Consider the following 22,997-nt stretch of genomic DNA (forward strand, 5'->3'; position numbering starts at 1 on the left):
GAGAAACAATCTGACATTTGCAGAGCTGCAGATTCTCGCTCTGTTCCTGGACTAAACATGATTAAACTCTATTAAAAACAATAACATTTTCATCAGCTTGCGTTGTTTCACAGTTATTCTTACAGTGTTCATGAATATATTGTTGCTCCAAGTTATATATTTACATGCTCGTTTAACAATTTATATAGGAATAAAAGTGCTTGATTTATATGAAATCATTTTATAATTTAGTAGCTGTTGAAATGTCTTCTCAAATGTAACATATGTAACTGTCTAGATGTGCACTAAAAGTGTTGTGGTAAATATAATATGTACAAAACGTATTATAGGTATGTTTCAGCAATACATCTATGTATTGTAGTATGACATATATTAAATAATTTATATAATTATAGTTCTACATGATACTATATTTAAATGTTATGCAATAATTTATACCAGATATTAGATTTCATTTTCATAAAATACTTTATAGCAAACATTTAGCTGCATGTGTGTCTGCTTTAAATTGGACTGAAATCATTAAAACCAAAAATATGGCCATGTCAATTTCATGACACACATGAAAGTCTTCATGTTTGCTGCACAACAATTTAAGTAGATTACACTTCACTTTGACTGATATTGCTACTTGCTGACATGTATTATGGTCCAATTTAAAAATGATTCTGTAATGTTGAAAGGGGGGAAAAGGCGTAGTAATGCAGGAGGATAATGCTATTGAAATATATTCAAGAGGGCTTCTCACTGGGTCTCAAGGTCCATGACACTGTATTGAGATTCCAGATATCCAGACTCTCCATGCATGTCCCTGATGGGGTTTTGACTGACATGATGGGCATAGAGGATTGTTGTTTTGGCGTGGGGGCGGGGTGCGTGTGTGTGTGTGTGTGTGTGTGTGTGGGAGGAGGGGGTTAGGATGGGGGGTTACCTTTGTGCTTCCCCCCTTTAGAGATTCAGAAAGCTGTATGCCTGGCCCTAGGCCTCAGCACAGGGGGTAGATATGATGTGGTGTTGGCCATACCAGGGCAGGAGGGGGGTTACGATGGGGGGTCGGTTTCAGATCTTTGGAACCACACACACTTTTTTTTAACCTTCTCAGATGACCAAACTGGTTGTATCACTTACAGAAATAAAAAAAAAGAACAAAGAAAGAAGAAAAAACTCTCCTCTCATTCCCTCTTCCCTCCTGTTTTTTTTTCATATCCCAGAAAACCTGCAATCCATCAATTTGCTGAAGCCTCTTATTTAGATCAGCATGGTGTCTGCTTGAATATGGTCGCGCTTGACAAGGTGATGGAATGACAAGCACATACCAGCACCATAAGAGTCAGCCCCCATTTGATAAACCCCCACAATGATATTACACAGACGTTTAGATTAGTGATAGCAGCAGTGGGAAAGCCTTTGTCTGTATGTCTGTCTGTCTGGCTGACTTTCTCTCCCCTTTCTCTGTCTTTTTTTCTTTCCCTTTTCTCTGATTTTAGCCCCTGGGCAGTAGTTGTGCAAGTGTGTGTGTATGACTAAGGTTAGGTCTAGCCTGCAGTAGCACAGGTGTGAGGTATTATGGAGGGCGTGGCCGAGCTTGTCATTGGACAGGTGTGTTACTTCCCAGACAGCAGATGGTTTTTGTTTACATGACTGTGTAGGTGTGAGAGAGTGTGTGTGACCTAACAATGCAGATCATAAAGAGCCTATATTCATGTTACACATGTTAAATATGTGCACATCATCTTTTAGGGGGCTGCCTGTTTTCTGCTGTGAAAAAGTTGGAAACCATATCCATACTGTTTTGGTTAGATGAGATAACTTCTCTGCCACTTCTCTCTTTCATTTCTTTTTGGCCTTCTCCCCTGACCTTTTCTCTATCTCCTCCCCATGTTCAGTCTTGTTAGCGAAACATAAGATCCTGCAATGAAATTGTATGTTAATGTGAATGTATGTGTGTTTTGTGCTACTTGCTACCGCCCTGCCCATTCATCATAAGACTGTCAGCAATGTCTCTCCTCTACTGGAAGTGTCTCAGCTTTGGCTTTGATCGCCACAGCAGCACAGCTGAGGCACACCCCTGCACGCTCCTACCTGCACACACCTTCACACACGAGCGACATGATGTGGATAGAGAGGATGATACATGTATGTGCACGAGTTTGTAAGTTTCTGTGGGCTTCTTGTAGAATCAGACAAGGTCTGTAGTCAGTACAAATAAGCATCTGTGTGTGCATGTAATCGGATACTGGTTATGTCAAAGGGCAAGGATAAAGTAAGGCCCTATGTAAGAAAGAAAGAAAGAATTCAAGAGAAAGCCAGAATAAAGGAAAATATGAGTATGTAGATAATATGGGAGGAGGAGAAGGAGGAGTAGAGGGAGTAGAATGTTTCTACCTGGTTGGTAATCCAGTAAGATTACTGGCGCCTGACGGCACCCACTGGCCATCGTGCCTGACTCTTTAGCCTGCCTCTCAAGAGCGTGAGTGAGTGAAAGCAAGAGGGAGAAAAGAGACGCTTGTCTATGTGTGTGTGTGAAATGAGTCAGCAGTGCCTGTGCCTTAGACAGACCTGGCCTCCCTCACCTTACTAACGCTACCCAGGATACAAGGAGCACATCTCTAGTGCAGCGTGCAAGACGACCCCCTGTGTAGAGGAGACAGCTGGTGGAGGCTGCGGTCAGCTGAGCCACGCCTGGGCTCAGTGAGGAAAGGGCAGCGTGTAAACTGTCATTTCAATAAAATAATAAATAAATAGAGACACAGTAAAAATCCAGACTGACTCCGTTTGGATCAGTATAGCACCAATACTACACAGGGCATGAACGACAATATCTTGACCCAGTGTTAGTATTATTCTTTTTATTATTCTATTGAACTTTCAGGTCACAATTTGTTACTGATAATTTACTATTACTGTTAATAATATATGCACATTGTTTTGTACAGCTACCCATAGATTCCTGACAGTTTTAAGGTAAAACCTGATGTTGACACTGGGCCAAAATAACCATGTTTGAGTGTTTGGTTAAATAACACCAAAGAAATATAATGAAATAGCACTGAGTCAAAACAGCCCATTGGTTCTCCGTAACGTTCACCCAGCATTTCATCAACGTACATTGTATTTTGTCAAATTTGAACCAGTGTTTTTTTTTGCGTATGTTAAACACACACACTCAAATTCAAATTCTGTGAAAATCACATTTTACACGAGTTAAATGAGTGGAGTCAAAATTTGTTGGTGCATTAGAGGTATTAAGTCATTAAGTAAAGCTAGTCACTAAAGGCATGTCTGTTTAATTAATTGATTATTAGTTACTGATTAAACTCTCATGAATGCCGTGATATTTTAAGCAAACTATAACACGTCATTTTACATGCACGCCATTCCTGAATGTTTTGGTGCTTGTAATAAGTGTGACCGAGAACTGAACCATCTGAAATGTCACATCAGTGGAAAGATTAAAAAACAAAAACATTACATTCAACATTTCTGCTGTTGGAGTTTTGAGTCATTTGTTGTGGGGCACATTTGCTGCAGTGACAGAAAGACTTTTCTCTCATCCCATCCAACATGTGAACAGCTGCTTATTGTCGGTAGCAGTGATTTGAAGGGAGTGGGGCGCGTTTGGTTGCGACATCTCCGGGGTGTGAACACACACCACCATCTGATGACTTGGCAAGTGGAAAGCGCCAGACTTCCTGTGTCCATGTGCTCTCTCTCTTTCTGCTTCCCTCTTTCTTCTTCTTCTGTCCCTCACTGGCCAGACCTCCCCTCCACCCGTCTTCCTTGCTCCTCTTCAACCACATGCCCACCCTCCCCGCTTCCTCCTCTCCTTCTGCTTTCCTCTTTCACTTCTCCTTCACTCCTCTCGGCTTTTGGAGTGGCCCTCCACCCCGCCTTTCCTCCTCATCAGCCTGTTCCTCCCCACTTTTCTCTCTTCCCCCCTTCACGTTCTCTTTTCAATCGATCCCCCCTACACCTCTTATATCCAGCTCCCGTCTCTGTCTTACTCCCCACACTCCCAACACCTCCTTGTGTTGTTAGCAGACCAGCTTCTCTCAGCACTCCTCCTATTTCTGTCTCAATTTCAGCCTGCTTCCTCTCCATTTCCACTCTGCCTCATTTGTTTCTCCCCACATAACCCTCCTCTTTGCCCCCCACCACCACCACCACTCGGCCGGTTGTTAACGGGTCCGTCCCGGTGCTACTCGGCCCATGGCCAACTCACTAAATCAGAAATGATTGGAGGATTTGGCAAGAGGGAGTGAGAGCTCAGCGCTGCACCTTTGAAGTCGGAGAACAAGAGAAAAATGACATTTTAAACAGCCTGCAAAACACAAGGCTAAAACAGCTTCTTAGTCTGTATAGGAGGAGGGGGAGCTGGGTGACGGTGTGAGCGTGTGTTCATTTAAAAACACGGTACAGTGTAAAGTGTTTCATGTGAACATGTGGCTGCTGGGACTAGAATTCATGGTATGAATGCATGAAAAAGTCACAAGGTGTGTGAAAAAAGTGTGTGTGTGTGTGTGTGTGTGTGTGTGTGTGTGTGTGTGTTTGCAGACACTGTAATACCCTGCTATTTTATGGCTTTCCACTTCTACAGAGGGTCAAGGCAATCCCCTGTTTGCGTGACATGACAGAGAGGTGACATCACTTAGCAGGGGGGGCAGACATGATGTCACAGTCTCGCCAGATCCACAGGTCTGCACCCCTTGAAAACGCACACTGCAAAGCCAAGGCGGTGCAACCACAGCAACCCTTAACACAGCAGCAACCGACACCTGAGACGAGCCGGCTTTTTTCTGTCTCAGGGTCACATTTATGCCTGACTCATCATCACTTGAGCTGACTTGTTTGACTCAGCTGGGGCCCTTGTCTCGGCTGTTGTGTTTTGGCTCTCTATTCGATTCATTTCAGCTCTGTTTGGCTCATTCATATTGTAATGGACTCCATTCAGATGGGTCTATGTCCAGTTTGTTTTGCTGTCAGGGGCTCAGATGGATAGAGGGGGCTGTAGGTTCATCTGGAGGTGAGGTTAAGGGAGGCAGAGCGGTTGGATGACCCCCTTGGATGCTGGACCTTTCAGGTGTCTCTGAGTCACACTGTCACAGAGTCGTACGGAATGAACAGATTGAGTATTTGATGTGGAAGACAGCTAATGTGCTCTTAAATAAGAAATAGGTTCATATCTCTGTGTGTGTCTGTGTGTGTATGCGAGGGAGGGAGGAAGAGTGTACTAAGAAGAGAGAAGCAGCTGTGTGGAACAGCATGGATCGTTACACAGTGACACACATGAAAGCATTAAGTATATTCAGGAGCCTTCGTTGAATATACATGGAGCTGTGTGCAGCTTCGTATATAGGTGTGTGTGTCTGTGTGTGTGTGTGCAAGAATCCCCTCCCATGCTCTTGCTCGAGCTGAGAATAGTGAAAAAAAAACAAGAAAAGAGAGTGCAGGAGAGAGAGAGAGAGAAAAAAAACAACAAAGATCCGTCATCAGTCATTCATGGCTAATCAGTCTCGTGGGATGTGCACACCACACACACACACATGCACAGTGCCGAGGTCCTAATCCTACTGGGACTGCTCGTGCCTCTGTGTGTGCCTGTCTAAATTTTGGATCCAGGCTGATTAGAAGCAAATTCTCCCTTTTTGCATGTGTCTCTCTGCCCCTACTTCTCTCTCTGTCTCTTCTCCTCTGCGTCTTTGATTGCTGGTAAAGTGTCTCTTCTCCTTTCTCTCTCTTGTCTCTTTAATAACCGCCTACTGTCTTTTCCAGTTGTTTTGATGTGTGTTTTTGTAATGTTTGGAAGCATGTGTGCATGCATAATATAAGGGCGTCCGCGCAAGTGTGCACTTATTTCTGATTTTGCGTGTGCGTGCTCACTTCTGCTTGTGTGTGTGTGTGTGTTTGTATGTCGTACTTCATCAGAAGCCCTTAGCGTTAGCCTTCTTTGTGTTTTATCAGCTATTCCGTTTGTTTCAGCTTTGTCATTTCTCAAATCAAATGAGCTTTAGTAATATGGATGTTAATGTTATTACCAAAGCTAAACTACTGAATACGAATAAATAGATAAATCATTAGAAGAAGACAAATATCTTAAACCGTCAAATCCGACAGGAGACAGTACAACAAAGGAGTGGTCTGTATGAAACCCTGTATTAAATAAAATGAATGCAAATAATTTTGGTATTGTCTAATGAAGTTCATTTGGACAACAGTTGTGTAGAATAGTTACATAATCAGTTCCCCAAATCATTTCGTGGAATGATATTAAATTATGGATGCACCTAACAATTGTTTTTAACGATCCACTAATCGTACGATTGCTTTCTCAATGAAGTGGTTAAGTGTTTCATCTGCAAAATGTCAGGTAATTGTAAAAAACGCCCATCAGAATTCTCTAAAGCCCAGGGTGATGTCTTAAAAATGCTTAGTTTTTCCAACTGAGTGTCCAAAGATTTTTAATCAGAACAAAGTCAAACAGCAGTAGTTCCCCACATTTAGAGCCGGGAAACAAAATAGTCACTGATTAATTTCCTGTTGATTAATTGTCTAATCATTATACTGAATCACCGGTTGCTTCGACCTGTTTCAGTGGTCAGGCTGTGCGTCAGTAAGCTTTTTCTCAGCTTTCCTTCTATGGCTGTTGTGGTGATGCTATAGGACGTGTATGTTTCAGGGTTTCAGACTGTATGTATTTTGTTTGGGTGCCCTTTATTTTTCCCTCTTTACTGGAATTAAAGCTGAAACAACTAGACCCAAAGATGCTGCTGATAATGAATTCAAACATTAGATTTGTTCCATCACATGTTGTCTGCTGCTGTTTTAAAATGCTGACGGTTGGGTTTTAGTGTTAGGTGGACAAAGCCAGATGTTTGATCACCTTGGGCTCTGAGAAATTGTGAAGAACATTTTTTTCCACAGTTTTCTGACATTTCATGGTCCAGATGATTAATCAAGAAAATAACTGACAGACTAATTAATATGAATGGAATGAAATGAAAAGAATATTTGATCACAGCTCTGCATTGAGATTTGTTTTGTCCTGTTTCCCCCACTCCACCGGCCTCTTTTTCTCCATCCTGTCTTTTATTTATCCCCCACCCTTCCCCCCATTCTTTCCTCTTAATTTCCTCTCTGTGGATCCGTCCAATAATCTTTTATTCCTGTGTAAATATTACAGCAATGAGGGACTATAAAGAATGGATAAGCCATGCTGAAATAAGGTCAGACTAGGTTATTCTCACCTGCTTTCTCTCCCTCTCCCTCCCCTCCTCTCTCTCGCCCTATCCCTCCTCCTTCCCTCTCTCTTCCTCCGCTTGCTCCCTTGGTGCCTCTCTCTTGTGTTCGCTGTCTGCTGATCCTGCTCTTCTCTTGTTCAGTCTCTTCCCCCTTCACATGCACACACACACACTGGCATACGGTGACTGTCTGACGCCCACACACACACACACACACACACATGTACACACACTCTGACACCTGCATGTCGAGTCGTTGAGGGTCTAATTTAAGTAAAGTGCTTCTCTAGGAACCACAGCCCCTCAGCTCATGATGATGGAGGGTGATACGGTGCGGCATGGTTGAACACACACACACACACACACACACACACACACACACACACACACACGGCTATACACAGACAAACACGCACATACATCCTGCTCCAGTGATACAGAGATATGTCTGGTGTGGGATTGAAGGGAGCTCAGTGGATAGCTTGTAAAGTAGCATACTCTAATAATAATGTGATATTTGATAATTTACCCTTTCTCAGCTGCTGGCAGATCAGACTGCGGGGTCAGTTTCAGCGGCGGTAGAGCCGGAGGGGATTCAAGCTCTTGCTCAAGGACACTTAAGCATGGTGGAGGATGCTGACATGGATGTGGTTAAATCTGGGTCTGCTGGTTAGCGGATGTTGTCTTCTTCACTGCAGCCATCCTGCTGCTGCTGCACCTCTGCTGCGTAGGTGTGTTTGTTTCCACTGGAGTTTGAGCTAACTTTAGCTGAAGCGTGATTGTGCTGCAGTGCTGTTGCAAATCTGAGGCCACAATCTCAAACCTGCATGGAAAAAAAAACTGCCTCATCTGCTTTTATTTTAGAAACTTCAGTCAAAGACAAATTTAAAGTCAAGACTCATCAAAATACAAGCACACTAAATCTGAGAGACCTTCCCTTTGTCTTAAAAACTATCACAGCACAAATGTAATAGATAGTTTCTTCATATACCTTCATTTTGAACAGTTATTTAAGTATGGTTTAGTTTGTAGTCATTTGTAAAGTTAAAAACTTGTCAGTCGTAGCCTATGAGCTAGCTCATACTTATAGCAACCAAATTTGCTATTAAGCCTCTAATAACTGATTTCTTGTCGATTTGGGGGGAGCAGTCTGAGTTAAGCTGTCAACACAACATAGATCTCTTATCTGCTTTTGTTTATTTGTTGATATGGTGAACTTGAACATGTTTGTAAAAAAGTTGCACCACCAGCTTCACTTATAGCCAAATGTCTGGCCTCCTGACCAATGTAAGTTCCCTGGTTCTATGCAATAATAAACAATACATTATTAAGAATCAAATTGTTGTTTGACCAATATCAATTATAAAGCACCAGAACCCTGGCCACTCCTTGGCTCTGCCTCCGCCTTCATTAGTCTCATTGGGTGCTGAGCAGGTAGTGAGAGTGGTAACGTCAAACCAAAGCAGTGACATTGTGGGCTACAAGTAGTTAGCATGTGACTCTTTGTTAATATAAAAATAAAGGTTATATCCAGTTTAAAGGGTCTTTGGGTAAATTTAAATGAACAAACCAGCAAAGGTGCTTTTACTAGAACCTGCAGACAGAGTGCAAACGCTCTTATTAGTCACTGAAAAATGAAAGTATGGAAGACAAAGTTTAACTCTAGCTTTTCTTCTTCTTTCTCTTACATTGTGCTTGCATGACCCTGTCTTAAGTCCTATTGGTAGAAAATCACCAAAATATTACACTGAAAAAAAGGACTCACCGGGTCTTTGGATTTACACTAATTATGCTAGGATATGCAACGCAATTCATTCATATTTCCTCTGTTAACATAAAGAAAATGATGTTGGTTTTACACATTATCATTGTGTGGGACCGATGTACACATTACAATCAAGTTAATCCAACAATTTTTTTTTTCAGTGCAAAATGACTGAAAGCTGAGATAACATCGACCACATGTAAAGGCTTTCCATTGCATAGGAGGTGAAAATACATTTTATTTTAAGGTAATGTAATGTAACTTAATTTGTGGAAAGTGGCCCCATCTGCTACAGTCTTCTCACCCCATCCTCACACATTTTAATGTCATGGTTTTAACCCACAATCTGGAATACGTGTTAATAAGTAACACAGCCACATAATGCAGCACTAAAGAACATGGGTTTTATAGGGATTGTATGCTAATGTTCTGTACACTGTAATAAGTAACCAGAAAGTAGTAAATGTTGATAAGTGGTGAACTTGTGTTTAGTTTGAACTTCAGCAGCTCATATATTCATGTAGAAACGTGTTCAACTCTGTCTCCGCTCTTAGCTCACAGTGACGTGTTTTCTGATCCACTTACTTTGTGCCCTTCCTGGTGCCTTGACCCCCAGGGTGTATTTCATCCTGCAGCAGGCACTTGCAGCTTCAAATCATTATAGTTAGGGTGTGTGTGTGTGTGTGTGTGTGTGTGTGTGTGTGTGTTTGCTGTGGCTGCAGACTAACTGGACCACAGGGGCGTGGCATGTGCAAGTCAGATGACCAGAACTCTCAGAACACGCTTCCTCAATGTTTACCAGAGCTGCAAAGCTACTGTAGGGGTGTGGTGGGGGCATTGCCAACACACACATACACTCCCACACACACAAACACACGAGTTAGATGGAATTGCATTATTGGCTCTCACCGCAGGCTTTCCTGAAATATCAGCAGCCTTATGCTTTTAATTAGTTTGTGTGTGTGAGTGTGTGTCTGCACGTACAGTACCATTTGTGTTTCATTCTAACCCAGGCAGAAGAGCCGGTCTCGTATGACCCGTGTTCCCCAAATTCCTCTGTTTTCTTTGGTTAAACATACAGTATGTACTCCGGCAGCCCCTCCACCCACTGCTTTCGCCTTCCTAAGAAACTCTCTACGACCATATATGGGCTTTCCTCCCACCATGGGTGGGTGGGTGATTGTGTGGCATCCAGAAAGCCTGTGGTCAAAAGCAGGAACATTTTCCTCCTCACTCCCAGCTTACTGGTGCATTTTGTGGGCCACATTCGCAGACGGAAAACTCTGAACAACAGTGGAGTTCTTTTTTTTTTCATTCTTTCTTTTTGGCTTCTTGGGCTGCGTTGACACAAGGTGCAATGTTACACGTTTTCTTCCCTGTTCATCTCATTCCTCCTGTTCTCCTCCTGTTTTCCCCACTTTATCTGTCATTGAGTCACAGCCAGCAGATGATGTGCTTTTTTAGCATCCTCTGTGTCTTTTGATGGTGTGAACGCACACATGTAGGTGCACTGAGATTGGGTTGTAACTACAGTGCATTAGGAGAGAGAGTGCGTGTCTGTGTATGTGTGAGAATGGCGAGGCTCTGGTCTGCAGCCTGGGAGTCAGGCTTTGAGCTGTGCTGTTCATAGTCTGCTGATTTATGCACCTCACAGGGAAATCTCTCATTTGTAGCTCTTTCATCTCATTTTCCCCTCCACTCTTTCTCTCTCTCTTTCTCTTTCTCTGTCCTCTCTCTTCTTCTGCTCACCGTAATGTGATTCAGTGCAGCCGCTCGTCCCAGGCGACATGCCACGCTTTGCTTGCACACCCTGCTCTCTCTAACATGAATGAGTCAAGAGGAATCATTGATGAATAATAAGATAGAGCAGAAGGAAAATGCTATCTGGATCTAGTTGAGCAAAAGAACTCCTTTTCTCTCCTGAACGTAGTCTTTGTAAGCACCGCTCGGGCGCTTACTCACACATTGAATGTGTTTGTGTCCCCAGTGCCATAATGCTTTTATGGCCCTTTGTGCGTATGTGCGTGTGTGAATGCGTGTGTGTGTGTAAGTGCTTTCCACGACCGCCTTGTTTGAGTAGCCCTGTCACTTGTGCAATTCTGCGGTGTCAAAACAGATCAGAAAGGTCTGGCTTGACTCCTGCCCCTAAATACACATACACACACACACATGCACACATTCAGACGCACACACTCTCTCTCTCTCTCTCTCACACACACACAGATTGAAGGCTCAGTGCCAGGGCCCTTGGTGGTTGGAGGCTTATGAAAGGGTCGGACTGACGAGTGGTTGCCAAGTGTACGGCAATAAGCGTAACAGCCAAGCTAACGAGAGTCATAACCTCTGACACACACACACACACACACACACACCACACACAGGCTCTCAAGCTTTCTCAGTAGTTACTACTGTTCCATAGTAATAGTGTAAGAGTTCAGTATATCAGTATGAGGACACAGGGTCCCGTTAATTGACAAAAGTGACAATAGAACATGAGAAGATATTGATCTTCAATCAGATGGAGATCAGTTTAACTCGTCATCCTTGCGTGTGTGTGTGTGTGTGTGTGTGTGTCCATATCGATCAGTAGCTGTCCTTTCAGAGGGCTACAACAAAGAATATCACTCCGTTACTTTATCTGTGTTTTCTTCTTTGTCCTTGTGACATTTGTTATATCAGTGCTATCGTCTTCTCCTTTTTTCCTCTCCTGTTTGCTTCCTCCTCCTCGTCCTCCTCCCTTTCTCTCTTTAGAATAGTGAGAAGCCTTGGGACAGTCAGGGCCTGTTAGCTGTTGTCTTGCTGTTTTGTTTCGCTGTAGATTTCAGCAAACACTCTTCAGCAGCTGCTGAGACAAACACACAGAAGAGGGTGCAGGGTTACTTTTTTTATGCCACTCTGATTTTTTTCCCTCGGCTCTTGCAACATCCTGCATATGAGGTACACGAATTTGCTCAACAAATGCAAGGGCCAGGTCTGTTATAAACTAAAAATGACAAAGAATAACCTTGATCTTTTATAAAGCTTTTCATCATTAGACACTCTTTTGCATGAAAGTGTTTACTGGGTTACTTCATGACTGCAGAGCACTTTGAGCAGGCCTGATTGATCCATCCTTAATTAAAACTATCCTATTGTGCCTGAAAGGTGTGAAAACCCGAGTGCACTGATTAAAAAAAATAAGCATTTCTTGCACAATTTGATCCAACTGCTTTTTTCCCACTGGAGTTAAATATAAAGATCCTACCCAGTGTGACAGTTGTCCCAGTTAAAAAGCTCCTTGAGACTATGTGTTAAGCATCAGTGTAAAATGCTGTTTCAGAAGCTTCGGCTGTTAAATAAAGCATTGACACCAAATCCCCACGTTGATACTGTTAAATCTTCGGATTTGCTGCTATCAAATTCAATTGTGGCTGCATCGGAAATATAACAACATCCCAAAATTTATGTTTGGCCTCGTTATCCATGAGAATACCAGAAATATGCCAAGCAGCAAAACCTGCCCAGAAAAGCAAGGCACATTTCCAGAACTTTTTCTTTTTATTTTTTAAAATCAGTGTTAAAGTGTTTCTGAGTGGATTTTCCCCACAGTAAATCATATTACTGTCAATCATAAATAAGCTAAAACAGATTTTTGCTCACTGTAACTACAGCTGACTCTATTAGTATGAAAAGAAACTCATAATTCAGATTTTTATTACCTTGGAATCAGAATCAGAGGAGTCGCCGCCTGTGTGTTGACACAGTTTTCCAAGTCATGATGCCAACTGGGAAAAATGAAGCATACAAACACATTTTCTACTTTAATTACCACTACGGAGACTGAATGGAGCTGTTTTCTCAGTCAGCAGCTTGTATTTATGGTAAATAACATATGCACATATAGTCATATGTGGTGCATTGTGATGATGTCTCTTGGGTCAGACCTGAATTTTTGACTTAGACAGGTTGATCAGTCAAACCTACTGATGAGTAGAGCCGGTGTAGTGTTTGTTTTGTCTCACTCGCTGCTCCTCTGATACATCTCATCAGTTGTGGTTAATTTGGTGAGTTTGCATTGAGAGTATTCAGAATGGTTCAGGAAACTAGGGAAGGATGCAGAGGTGACAGATGGAAAGGGAATGTGCGGACCAGGATAAAACAAAGGCGGAAACAGGGGGCAGGAAGAGAAGTGGGGGGAGAGAAAGAAGGAAAAAACACAGGGACTGAAATAAGGTTTACGTTAGTGGCTGGCCTCTGAGATGATTTTCCATATCAGCAGGCCAGAGGGAGCGGGCAAATATGATTTTCTCCTCAACTCACCAACAGAAAACAGAGAGGGGAGGGAGGGCAATGACAGGAATGAGGGAAAAGAGGATAAAAGAAAAGATGAATAAATGGAGAAAAAGAGGAAGGGTGGAGATTAGAGAACGGCTGTGGGAAGGAAAGCGACAAGGAACACAGAGTATTCACACTAACCTGACTCATCAGTGCGGCTACTGTTTGAAATCAGTGTAACTCTTTTTTTAAACATCTTCTTTAACTTTATAGAGCTCAGAGACAAGATGCTTCAAGTCATTTCCAAAATGCATGGCTGCTCTGCTGAAAACTGGCTTTTTTCTATTGCCTGTTGTCAGAGGTACAGTGTGTGTGTGTGTGTGTGAGAGAGAGAGAGAGAGAGAGAGAGAGAGAGAGAGAGAGAGAGAGAGTCTGCAGGGCCAGGGGGCCTTGTGAAACCAGCCCAAGTCTTACATGACCTGTGTTTTCTTATTACTGTCTGAAAGGCAGTGGATCTACAGTTGTACAAGAGAGGAATTTGGAAACAATAAAATAAAAGAAACGACTACTGTTTGAATTCGGTGAGAGATGCAGAAAGAGAGACAGAGTGGAAATTAACATAAGATAAACTTCTGGCTGTGTCTTTTATATTTTCCTCTTCCTCCAAATTTATTTTGATTTAGAATATATAAAAGATCTAAAGATTTGTCTGTTTGTCTTAGTTGGTGTGTGTTTCCATTCTTCAGATCACACACACACCCTTGTCTAATTTGTGCCTTCATATACAGTACAGTGCTGCTTTCTCTTGATTTATCCCATGCTCTTGTTCTTGTGTGTGTTTGTTTATGTGTGTGTGAGAGAGAGAGAGATTGGCAGACAGTTGAGGCACTTGTGGTTGTGGCAGGTCGTGGTTACGGTGAGGGTACTGCACATGTACATATGTTTGTGTGTGTGACTCAGATGCGGACTGTTGTGGTTGTGGTAATTGTCTCTGATGCGAGGCAGCATTTATAGGTAACGACCCAAACCGCCACTTCTCTCGCTTTCTTTCTCCATCCTCTGACTAATTACCTGATTCCCTGTAGATTTGTCTCCTCCTTCTTCTAGAACTGCTTGGGTTGTTCCACTAAATGAGAGCACGCTGACACAGTAAATGGAGATACATTCAAACAGAGCCCGACTGAACTGAGCCTGTTCGCTCAGTTCACTGAACCAAGAATGAATGTCTAAGCTTGCTCTCAGCCATGTCTACAAGGTGGAACTAGTTTTTACTCATAGGTGCCAACAAAAGATGACGCTTCTTCTTTCCAAATGGCCATTTTCAAGTTTCAGCTGAACTGAAGATTTCCTTTTTTACCAGTTCACTTTTTAGCTTTCTGTCTATGGTTGTATCTTACTGGCCACTGACTGTAGTATCTGTTTAGAAGCTTGGTGTACAGCTTGCATGCATCTTTCTCAGTGTCAAAGATAGGACTGTGCAATTTGGGTTAGTAATCACAGCTGCATTTATTGTATCTTTCATCTCCATGATCATCAAGTAAAAAGCAGAAATGCTCAGTCACAGTTTCTGGACAGCCCTCTGCATCAGCACCTCAGCTACATCAGCACACTGGTTTCATTCCAGTTATAAGGGAGGCTGTGTTTTTCCACAAAAGGCTAAATTTGGTCTAAAACAGCCAGAGAAACAGTTACAATAGTACACTACCTATCAGGCCTTAAAATATTCTTGCTGTAAATGTACTTTTCTAGACTGCCACCAAAACAGAAATCAAAGAGACATTAGTTCAAATGCTGTAGCCTCAGCAATCCTGCTTATCATTTGATGTTGATTCAGATCTGGCACCAAAATAACTGTTTCAGGTGATAATAATCACCAGTGTTCAAATACAAGATGTGTGCCAGTCACATGCCTCAGGTCCCATTCAGTTCAGAACTGGCAAAAAAAAAAAAACCCTCAAACTGCTGCGGGGTTCTTGGCTCTGGCTTTTTTATTTTAAATATTTGTATTATATCAAAACGATTTTTTTTCTTTTTCATTTTCTGCTGCATATTATATTTTGATGATAACTTTGTCCAGTGCCATGATTTATTTGTCATTGGTGACAATTGTCAGTCAGTTTGCAAGTAACAAGTGACCCACACTCCTCTCTAACCTCCAGTCGCTCTCTGTGTCTTTCAGGTGCTTCCTTCATGGGTTCCTTCCTGGCCAGTAGTCTGGGATCCCCACCTTCCCACCCTCCTCACCCCTCAGGACCTGCTGCCTCCCCCTCCTCTCCCTCCTACAGGACTGGACCGCATTCGAGCGCTTCTCCTATCTGGTTCCCCCATTCACATGAAGGTAAGACACACACAGACGCACACACACAGAGGAGGCAGCCCAGAGTGCTTGGGTCTCTGGTTAATCCAGGGTCTTGGTTTGGGATTAGATCAAGATGGAGCCATTTAGTGGTTTAACCAACACTGAGCTGAGGCCAAACATGTGCAGCAGTGACGCCTCAGAAGATGCTACTTATAGAAGCACACACAGACACACACCGTCATACACACACACAACTGACTCCCTTCTGGCTCTGTATGTCAGCAAGCATGCGGCTTTGTGTCTGTGGCTGTTTTCTAGTTCAGAGCTCAAACACCATGATGCTCTTAAAACTGGTGCACGACTGAAACCTTGTTCTTTCTCCGGCCTAAACCCATGAACACACAAACAAACACAAACACCTAGACGCAGTATAGAAACAACATCGTAATCGGCAGCACACTTTCGCTAAATCATCTCTCAGCCCGCTACTCTGAGTGGGTAATTTTCCCGCCCCCCCCCCCCCAATACATACACACACACACACATACACTCTCTTTTTCCCAGAACCCCCCGACCGCAGCCCCACCCTCAGGGCCCCTTCTGGGCTAACCGACCTCCAACGGCCCCCTTCCTGATCAGACACACACACACAAATGTGCGCATCCACATGCATCATGTCCTCTTTTGACTGTTAACCGTTTGTGGTCAAAGCATGAGCTTGACTCAGTTATCTGTCCCCTTCAGGTATGAGTGTGCATGTGTTTCTGTGTGTGTGTGCCTGTGAGAGGATTTGTTTTTTTTTTCTGACAGTGAGATGAGTCTAAAGAGATAACCTCAAAAAAGGCTTCAACTGAAAGACAGCTTCTGCTATAGGCTGAAAGTGGCCAGAATCTAAATGTTACGTTTCACAAAATGAGATTGAGCAAACAATAACGTCAGAGGATTTTGCCTTAGGAAAGTATTTAGTCTGTTTCTGAGGAATGAGATGGAAACCAGTCAGCTTTCATTTTTCCCCCTTGCTCCTTTGACCATTGTATCAATGGCTCTTTTCGGAGATGTCATAGCAGGACAGGCACAGGTGTAATCAATAACAGTAATAACAACTACATTCCTTTCAGGTGAGCCAGTTCAGTGCCCCAGTCTTGTGTCTGCTGACTCACAGGAATGCTGTAACACTTCAGTCATGTCATCATTAATGTTATTGGCTTCACCTGTGCCTCACCTGCTAGGAAATGTCAAAAGGCCTGCATGGAAAAAGGAGCTCTTCTGACTTATTTTACAGCATGAATCCATCGCTCTATCTGTCAGTGATTCCACTGATTTAGAGGGAATTTCTGTTTGTAATTAGCCTTTAATTGCTTTGTACCAGCAAAGGATGGCTCAGCTTCTTCTGAGGGAAGCTGCTCTTTATGAGGCTGCTTTTAATTTGTGTACACACCAGGAGTTTATTTGGGCAAGTTGAACACACTGCCTCTAACTTAGAGACAGGCCACTTTTCCACTGCAGCTCAAATCTGTCATTTAAGCTCATAAGTTAAACTCCTGAGAGCTGTGTTTTTACATAGAAATCTCTCCTGATGCCGCTATATAAGCTTGAAAGGAGACAAGAGTTTTGTTTGTACGACTGCCTCATTTGCAGCTCATCGAGCGATAAATAGCTACAGTTAAGCCCTGAAAATGAGCACTAATGTCGCCTGGAGTGACTGTCTTAAATCAGATTCATAGAAAGAGTCGGAGGCAGGATTTCAGTGAGAGCAGTGGTGGTGAAAAGAGAAAGAATGTGTACGGAGGGAGTGTGTGTGTGCCTATCAGAGAGGGTTTGTGTCTGTGTGGCTCAGCTTTGATGTCTGAACACACAAATACAAGTGCGTGTGCACACTCACGTGCATGAGCACACACGCACACTACAAATGATTGTTTTTAAGAATTCAAGCCAGGGAGCTCCAGTAGGCGGTCTGCCAGCTGGCCATGGTCCAGAGAGTGGAGCATAGCCAGCACAGAGAGTTGAAACCTGGCCGATGCACACTCTAGACACACACACAATCTCAGCACACACACACACAACAGACACACACGAATGAGACATATTCATGAAGAAATACACAGTTGTCAGAAAAACAGCATACATTCTTCTCTCTCTCTCTCTCTCTCTTGCTCACACACGTACACACACACACACCTATCCTCTTTCTCACCTGCTTGCTGTCCCTATTCCACACCTGTCCTTGTTTTTTGTCTCCTCTCTCATGTGCTCTCCTCCTTTCCTTACATCCTTTTCCTCTATCCTCTCATCTCCGCCATCTCAAAGCTCTCCACATCTCTTTGACTTCCTCCCTCCTCAGACACACACACAACCTCTGCAGCACACACACTCCCTTCTACCATATGCATCACAGCAGCACCAGATTGGGGGCCTGCCACACTGACAGCCCTGTTCTTCTGGTGTCCTCCTTTACTTTCACTGTCTCTCCATCGTCCATTCAGTCACTAAGCTCCTCTGTCTCTTCTTCCCTCCATTCTTTAATTTCTCTCTCCCCTTTTTCCACTGTGCTTCTCTGCTGTCTTTGTTCCTCTCTTCCTCTTTCTTCCTCGTTCCCATTTCCCCTCCCTCCCGCCTGAGTTTTATCACTCATCATTACCCAGGGGATTGGCTTTAGATGGCTGATAGAGCCTTTTGGCTAATTGTCGCCATTTAGATTCACTGGTTGTTAACCAGTCAGAGTAATCACACACACACACACACACACACACACACACACACACACACACACACACACAGTAGAGCGTACACATTCATGCATTTACATTACAGTCCCACACACATGTTGGGAGCAGTGAGGGGGTGTTGGTGGTTTTGCAGTGCGACTGTGGAATGCGTAGGATGAGTTTTTATGGAGTGGTGTTTACTTTGGCCACCACCGTTAAACTTTTAACGGCTGCCAATTAACAGGCCAGCAAGGACACTCTGTGGGGCATGAAACAGCTGCTGGAGACTACGCTCACACACAGTGTACACACACAGTCCGAGCCTTTTGGCTCCATGATGTGGAGATATGTGCCTCCTGTGAGGTGTGTGTGTGTGTGTGTGTGTTGGTGTGTGGGGGGGATGGGCTGTGGTGATTTTGCTGTTTTCTCCGCCAATACCAACCCCCCCCCAATACACACACAAACACACCCGTTTTGACCCTCACCCATACCTACATCCATTTATCCCCATCAACACAACCACCAAGACCTCCTCTATCCCATGATGCAGTTCAATGTCCTTGAAGAAAAGGAACAGAGTGGAACGACCATTTACCTCCCAGTGACCTCCTGGGAGGACTGTGTTTTTTTCGGGGGGGATGCTTCATACTATTTGTCTTGGGTTTGCAAAAAATGTTTTATAGAAGAACAAATTCCATCTAGTTAAATGCTGCAAACACTTGGCGGTAGCTGTCGAGTGTGGTTTTTGTCACGACTTTGTCCACTGTAAATAATGTCAGCTCATGTGGCATGTTTGTGCAGAAGTGCATTTATGGTGAACGTAGCACCATATTTTTTCCATGTTTTCCAAAATGGCCCCATTTGATGATGGATTGTAGAGACAAACTGTTTGTTTAGAGAGCTGCTCAGTGTCAACGCTGCCGAGAAACATCACCTCTTTATCCCTCTCCCTCCCTCTGAAAGGGTACCCCAGCTATTCGGGAAGTCTTGCTTCTCCTTTTCTCCCTATGAGTCCCCTGGATCACCATGGCAGTGGTCTCTATGGACAGCACCGCTTCTATGAAACTCAAAAAGGTATGTGTTGATGTGTGAGGGGGTGAAAAAATAGCTTTTTAGATGCTTTCTTTAAACTGCTTAATCAGCACTCATCAAGCTGGTAATTTCTTATTGCTTTTTCTCCAGGCATCATTGTAGACACATTTTAATATAGCAATTTTAATTAAACTTTATAAAAACATTTAACTTTGCAGCCAACATCCAAATCTCTTTAGATCTCCACATCTTCAACTGTAGTGATGCATGTTAAGTCATCTCTTCTCCCAGATCACTTCTACCTGAGAGGCCTTCCTCCCCAGCCCTCTCTGCTCTCCACCAATCACAGCCTTCCACCATTGTCCAGGACCGCCCCAGGCCACCCACTTGGTTCTTGTAGCCGGGAGACAGACAATGGGGGAGGAGGCGGGAAGAGTACCAAGGACGTGGGTGAGAAAGGAGTTTCAACTTTGTCAAAGGAGAAGGAGCGATCAAGCAGCAAGGAGCGGCACCAGGAGAGCAGAGACAAACAACATCAGCTTCATCATCACCATCCTCATCAGACAAATGCTCCCACCACTCCATCCAGCCACCACCATCAAGCTTACCCCCACTCTCACCATGCCCTCATTCCTCAGCTTGCATCCCAGGGCAGGGAGGAGGACCACAGACACTCTCTGGAGCAACACAAGGAGTTCAGAGAGAGTGACACAGGCAGCCAGGGGACAAAACATATGAGTGCCTGTAAACTGTCTAGTGGTTTGGGGACAGAGACTGGCTCTGGAGGAAAGGGGGGAGCACTTAGTAGCTGCAGTGGCGGTGGCATGGGAAGACCTCCATCTGGAGGTGGCAGGCGCTGCTCCAAGGATGGACTTACAAATGGGGAGATGAGGATCAGTGAATCCTCAGCTTCCTCCTCTGAATGTATGAGACGAGGGGCGACTGCAGCAACCACCATTTTGGCACCTCCAACCCCCCATTCTGTGACCTCCTATTCCATGCCTCCTCCTCCTCCACCACCACCCCCTCACACCCTGCACATGGGCTCTACAGTCACAGGAGGGTGGCTACACCATACACATCACCATCCTCATCCTGACTTTTACTGCCCTCCAGTCCCGCTTACACTGACGCCATCCAAAGATCCAACATCCATGCCTGCAGGGTCTGGCAGAGACGTGAAGGTCATCGGCCCAACTTACGTGCCCTCAGTCGGGCCACTGGGAGACCTGGCAGCCCCTGACTGTCGTGGAGCAGGAGGAGGAGGGAGAAAAGGAGATGATAAGAATGGAGAGTCATCCTATGAAAGTCCCTCTCATCACCTCAGTCGACTTGGTAGTTGCCAGAAAAAGGACAAATCTCAGCCACACCAGCAGCAGCTGGGATATGGCAAGGCTGACAAACCTCCGGACTGGAGCCACCAGACGCAGCACTTCCACAAACCCAACTCTAATGTGAGCTCTCAGCCTGAGCTGCGGTCTTGCAGCCTGGAAACATCTTCGTCCTTCAGAGATGTAGAGGTTGTGCATGATGTTTACCGGCCCTCACTTTCACTAGATGCCCAGGGCACACACCCTGGGGCTGGACAGGGCATGTCCAAGAATGGCCGTGACACCAGCACTCCTCCTTTCAGGGACTGTTCGCATTCAGGTCCTCAATCCAATGGGAAGGTAGGATCAGGGGTTCTGAGGGAGGGACAAAAGGTTGCAAGGATAAGGCACCAACAGCACAACAGCCATGGAGCAAGTGCAGAAGAGAGGGGAAGAGATGGAGATCAGACAGCACCTTCTTTGGGGGCTCGAGGGGGCCACCAAGAGGACCAGAGAAAAGGCTCCCACCATATATCATTTGGTAACGGTGAAGTAAGAGGGCTTAGCAACAGAGCCCCAAACAGTGATCACAACCAGCCCCATTCTCAGCCCCCACCTTTATCCCACTCCTCGTCCCTCAGCACGGAAGGTGAGGCCAGTGCCATGAAGAGCCTAATGAACTACAGCTCCCAGCAGCCATTGATGCTGCCACATCGGAGCCCCTTTGGAGGTCTAGGCTGCCTCAAGCAGGGTGGAGAGAGATCAGAGAAGGGAGACAGAGGAGGAGTTAAAAGCAACACCTCCTCACAAGACCCTCCCAAACAGTCACTCCCTCCTCGTCGAGGCACCACCAACGAGGGAGAGAAGGGCGACAGAGGTGGGAAGGAGGTGGGGGAGGCAGGAGAAGGAGAGGTGCGGCAGCCTCCTGTCGGCATTGCAGTTGCAGTGGCCCGGCCACCCCATCGTTCCCCAGACAACACCCCTGGACACAGCAGACAGGGCAGGGTGCTGCCCAGCATGAAAGGTCAGGCATCATTTATGCTCTTTGCACTCAAAGTCACTTAATGCTATATCTGTGCTCTAGGCTGGATTAAAGGAAAAATCTATTAATCACTTGGGACCTTCTTTTGGTGTTGTACACTATCTTACATCTCTTGGTCCTTGTTGACGTTTATTGTGGACTCTAGCAAACTTCTTTTCCATAGAGAGGGAGAGATTCATGCATGGGCAGGTTTATACAAAGGCCTTCTGGGAAATGTAACACATCACACTTTGTAAATCAGGGAGATTGAGCATTAAGGTACAATTTCTGGCATGAAATGAACATTACCAATATAACATCATGTGCATGAATATCTGTAGGTAGAAAAAAAACAAAAACAAAAGAATGTCACGTATGTAGGAAACATTGCCATCTAATGATATGACTCACTGGTGACTGACAGTAACTACTAACCTGTTTCTCTTCCTGTTTTTGTGATTCAGGGATGTCGCGCCCTATGTATCCTCTTGGTCGGGAGGCAGAAGACAGGAAGAGGATGACAGAAGACCAGATCAGTCTTCATCACATGGAGAGAGACAGAGAAATGATCATCAGGTACACCTACATTCACAAAACACTGACACACTCATAGACACACATATGCACACGGTGGCATCTATTCATGTTTCCTCTCATCTGATAAGCTGCATTTCTTTTATTCTCTTGGCTTCTTTCTTCCAGTCTGAGGCTCTGCTTCTCTCATCCCCTCACTCCATTTACTCTTCTCACCCTTTGATGTGGTATTTCTGTACCCTCTCACTCGCTCTCTCTCCCCATCTTTCTCTTTCTCTCTGAGATGAGATGTGGTGCATTAATGTTATGGGGACTAATACGGTTGTCTCTGAAGTATCAGGCTCTTATTATGTAGTCATATTAGGGGAAGAAAACATATAATGAGAACTCATAGACCAGGCACAAGATGATGGCTGTTCCTGTTGCCGTCACATTTCCTTTTCTTGATGAATATAATGGTAGAAGTGGTAATGAAGATGATAAGGATGAAGATAATGATCATAATGATGGTGATGAAGATGATGATGATGATGACAATAAGAAGGATAATCAGGATAATGACAAAGTTCACCCCGCCTATCGCCACGACAGGGAAAACAAGGATCGTGTGGAGTTTGCCAGGATCCACCCTTCTAGTAGTTGCCATGGTGACCTGACCCCTCACCTCTTGGTGCCTGGAGGAGCCAGCCAGTTAGGGGCAGACCCTGTAGCACATGCTCACACAGCTCACCACCACTGGATGCAGAGGACAGGAAGTCCGTCCCTCTGGATGGGGCATTCATACAGTGAGTAAAGTGAACAGACAGCACCTGTCCAGACTGTCCTGTGTTTTCGTTGTT

The 22,997-nt window shown here is 44.4% G+C and overlaps 1 protein-coding gene across 1 annotated transcript in view; it reads left to right on the forward strand.

Moving 5' to 3' along the window:
* bahcc1b (BAH domain and coiled-coil containing 1b) overlaps positions 1 to 22,997 on the forward strand; it is a 50,872-nt gene that overhangs the window by 4,972 nt on the left and 22,903 nt on the right. The window contains 5 exon segments of the mRNA XM_020606218.1: positions 15,437 to 15,595; positions 19,225 to 19,335; positions 19,585 to 21,627; positions 22,089 to 22,200; positions 22,750 to 22,943. Of these exon segments, the coding sequence (XP_020461874.1) occupies positions 15,437 to 15,595; positions 19,225 to 19,335; positions 19,585 to 21,627; positions 22,089 to 22,200; positions 22,750 to 22,943 (2,619 nt within the window).

The sequence above is a fragment of the Monopterus albus genome, unplaced genomic scaffold (assembly GCF_001952655.1).
Source record: "Monopterus albus unplaced genomic scaffold, M_albus_1.0 scaffold76.1, whole genome shotgun sequence".
NCBI classification, from domain to species: domain Eukaryota; kingdom Metazoa; phylum Chordata; class Actinopteri; order Synbranchiformes; family Synbranchidae; genus Monopterus; species Monopterus albus.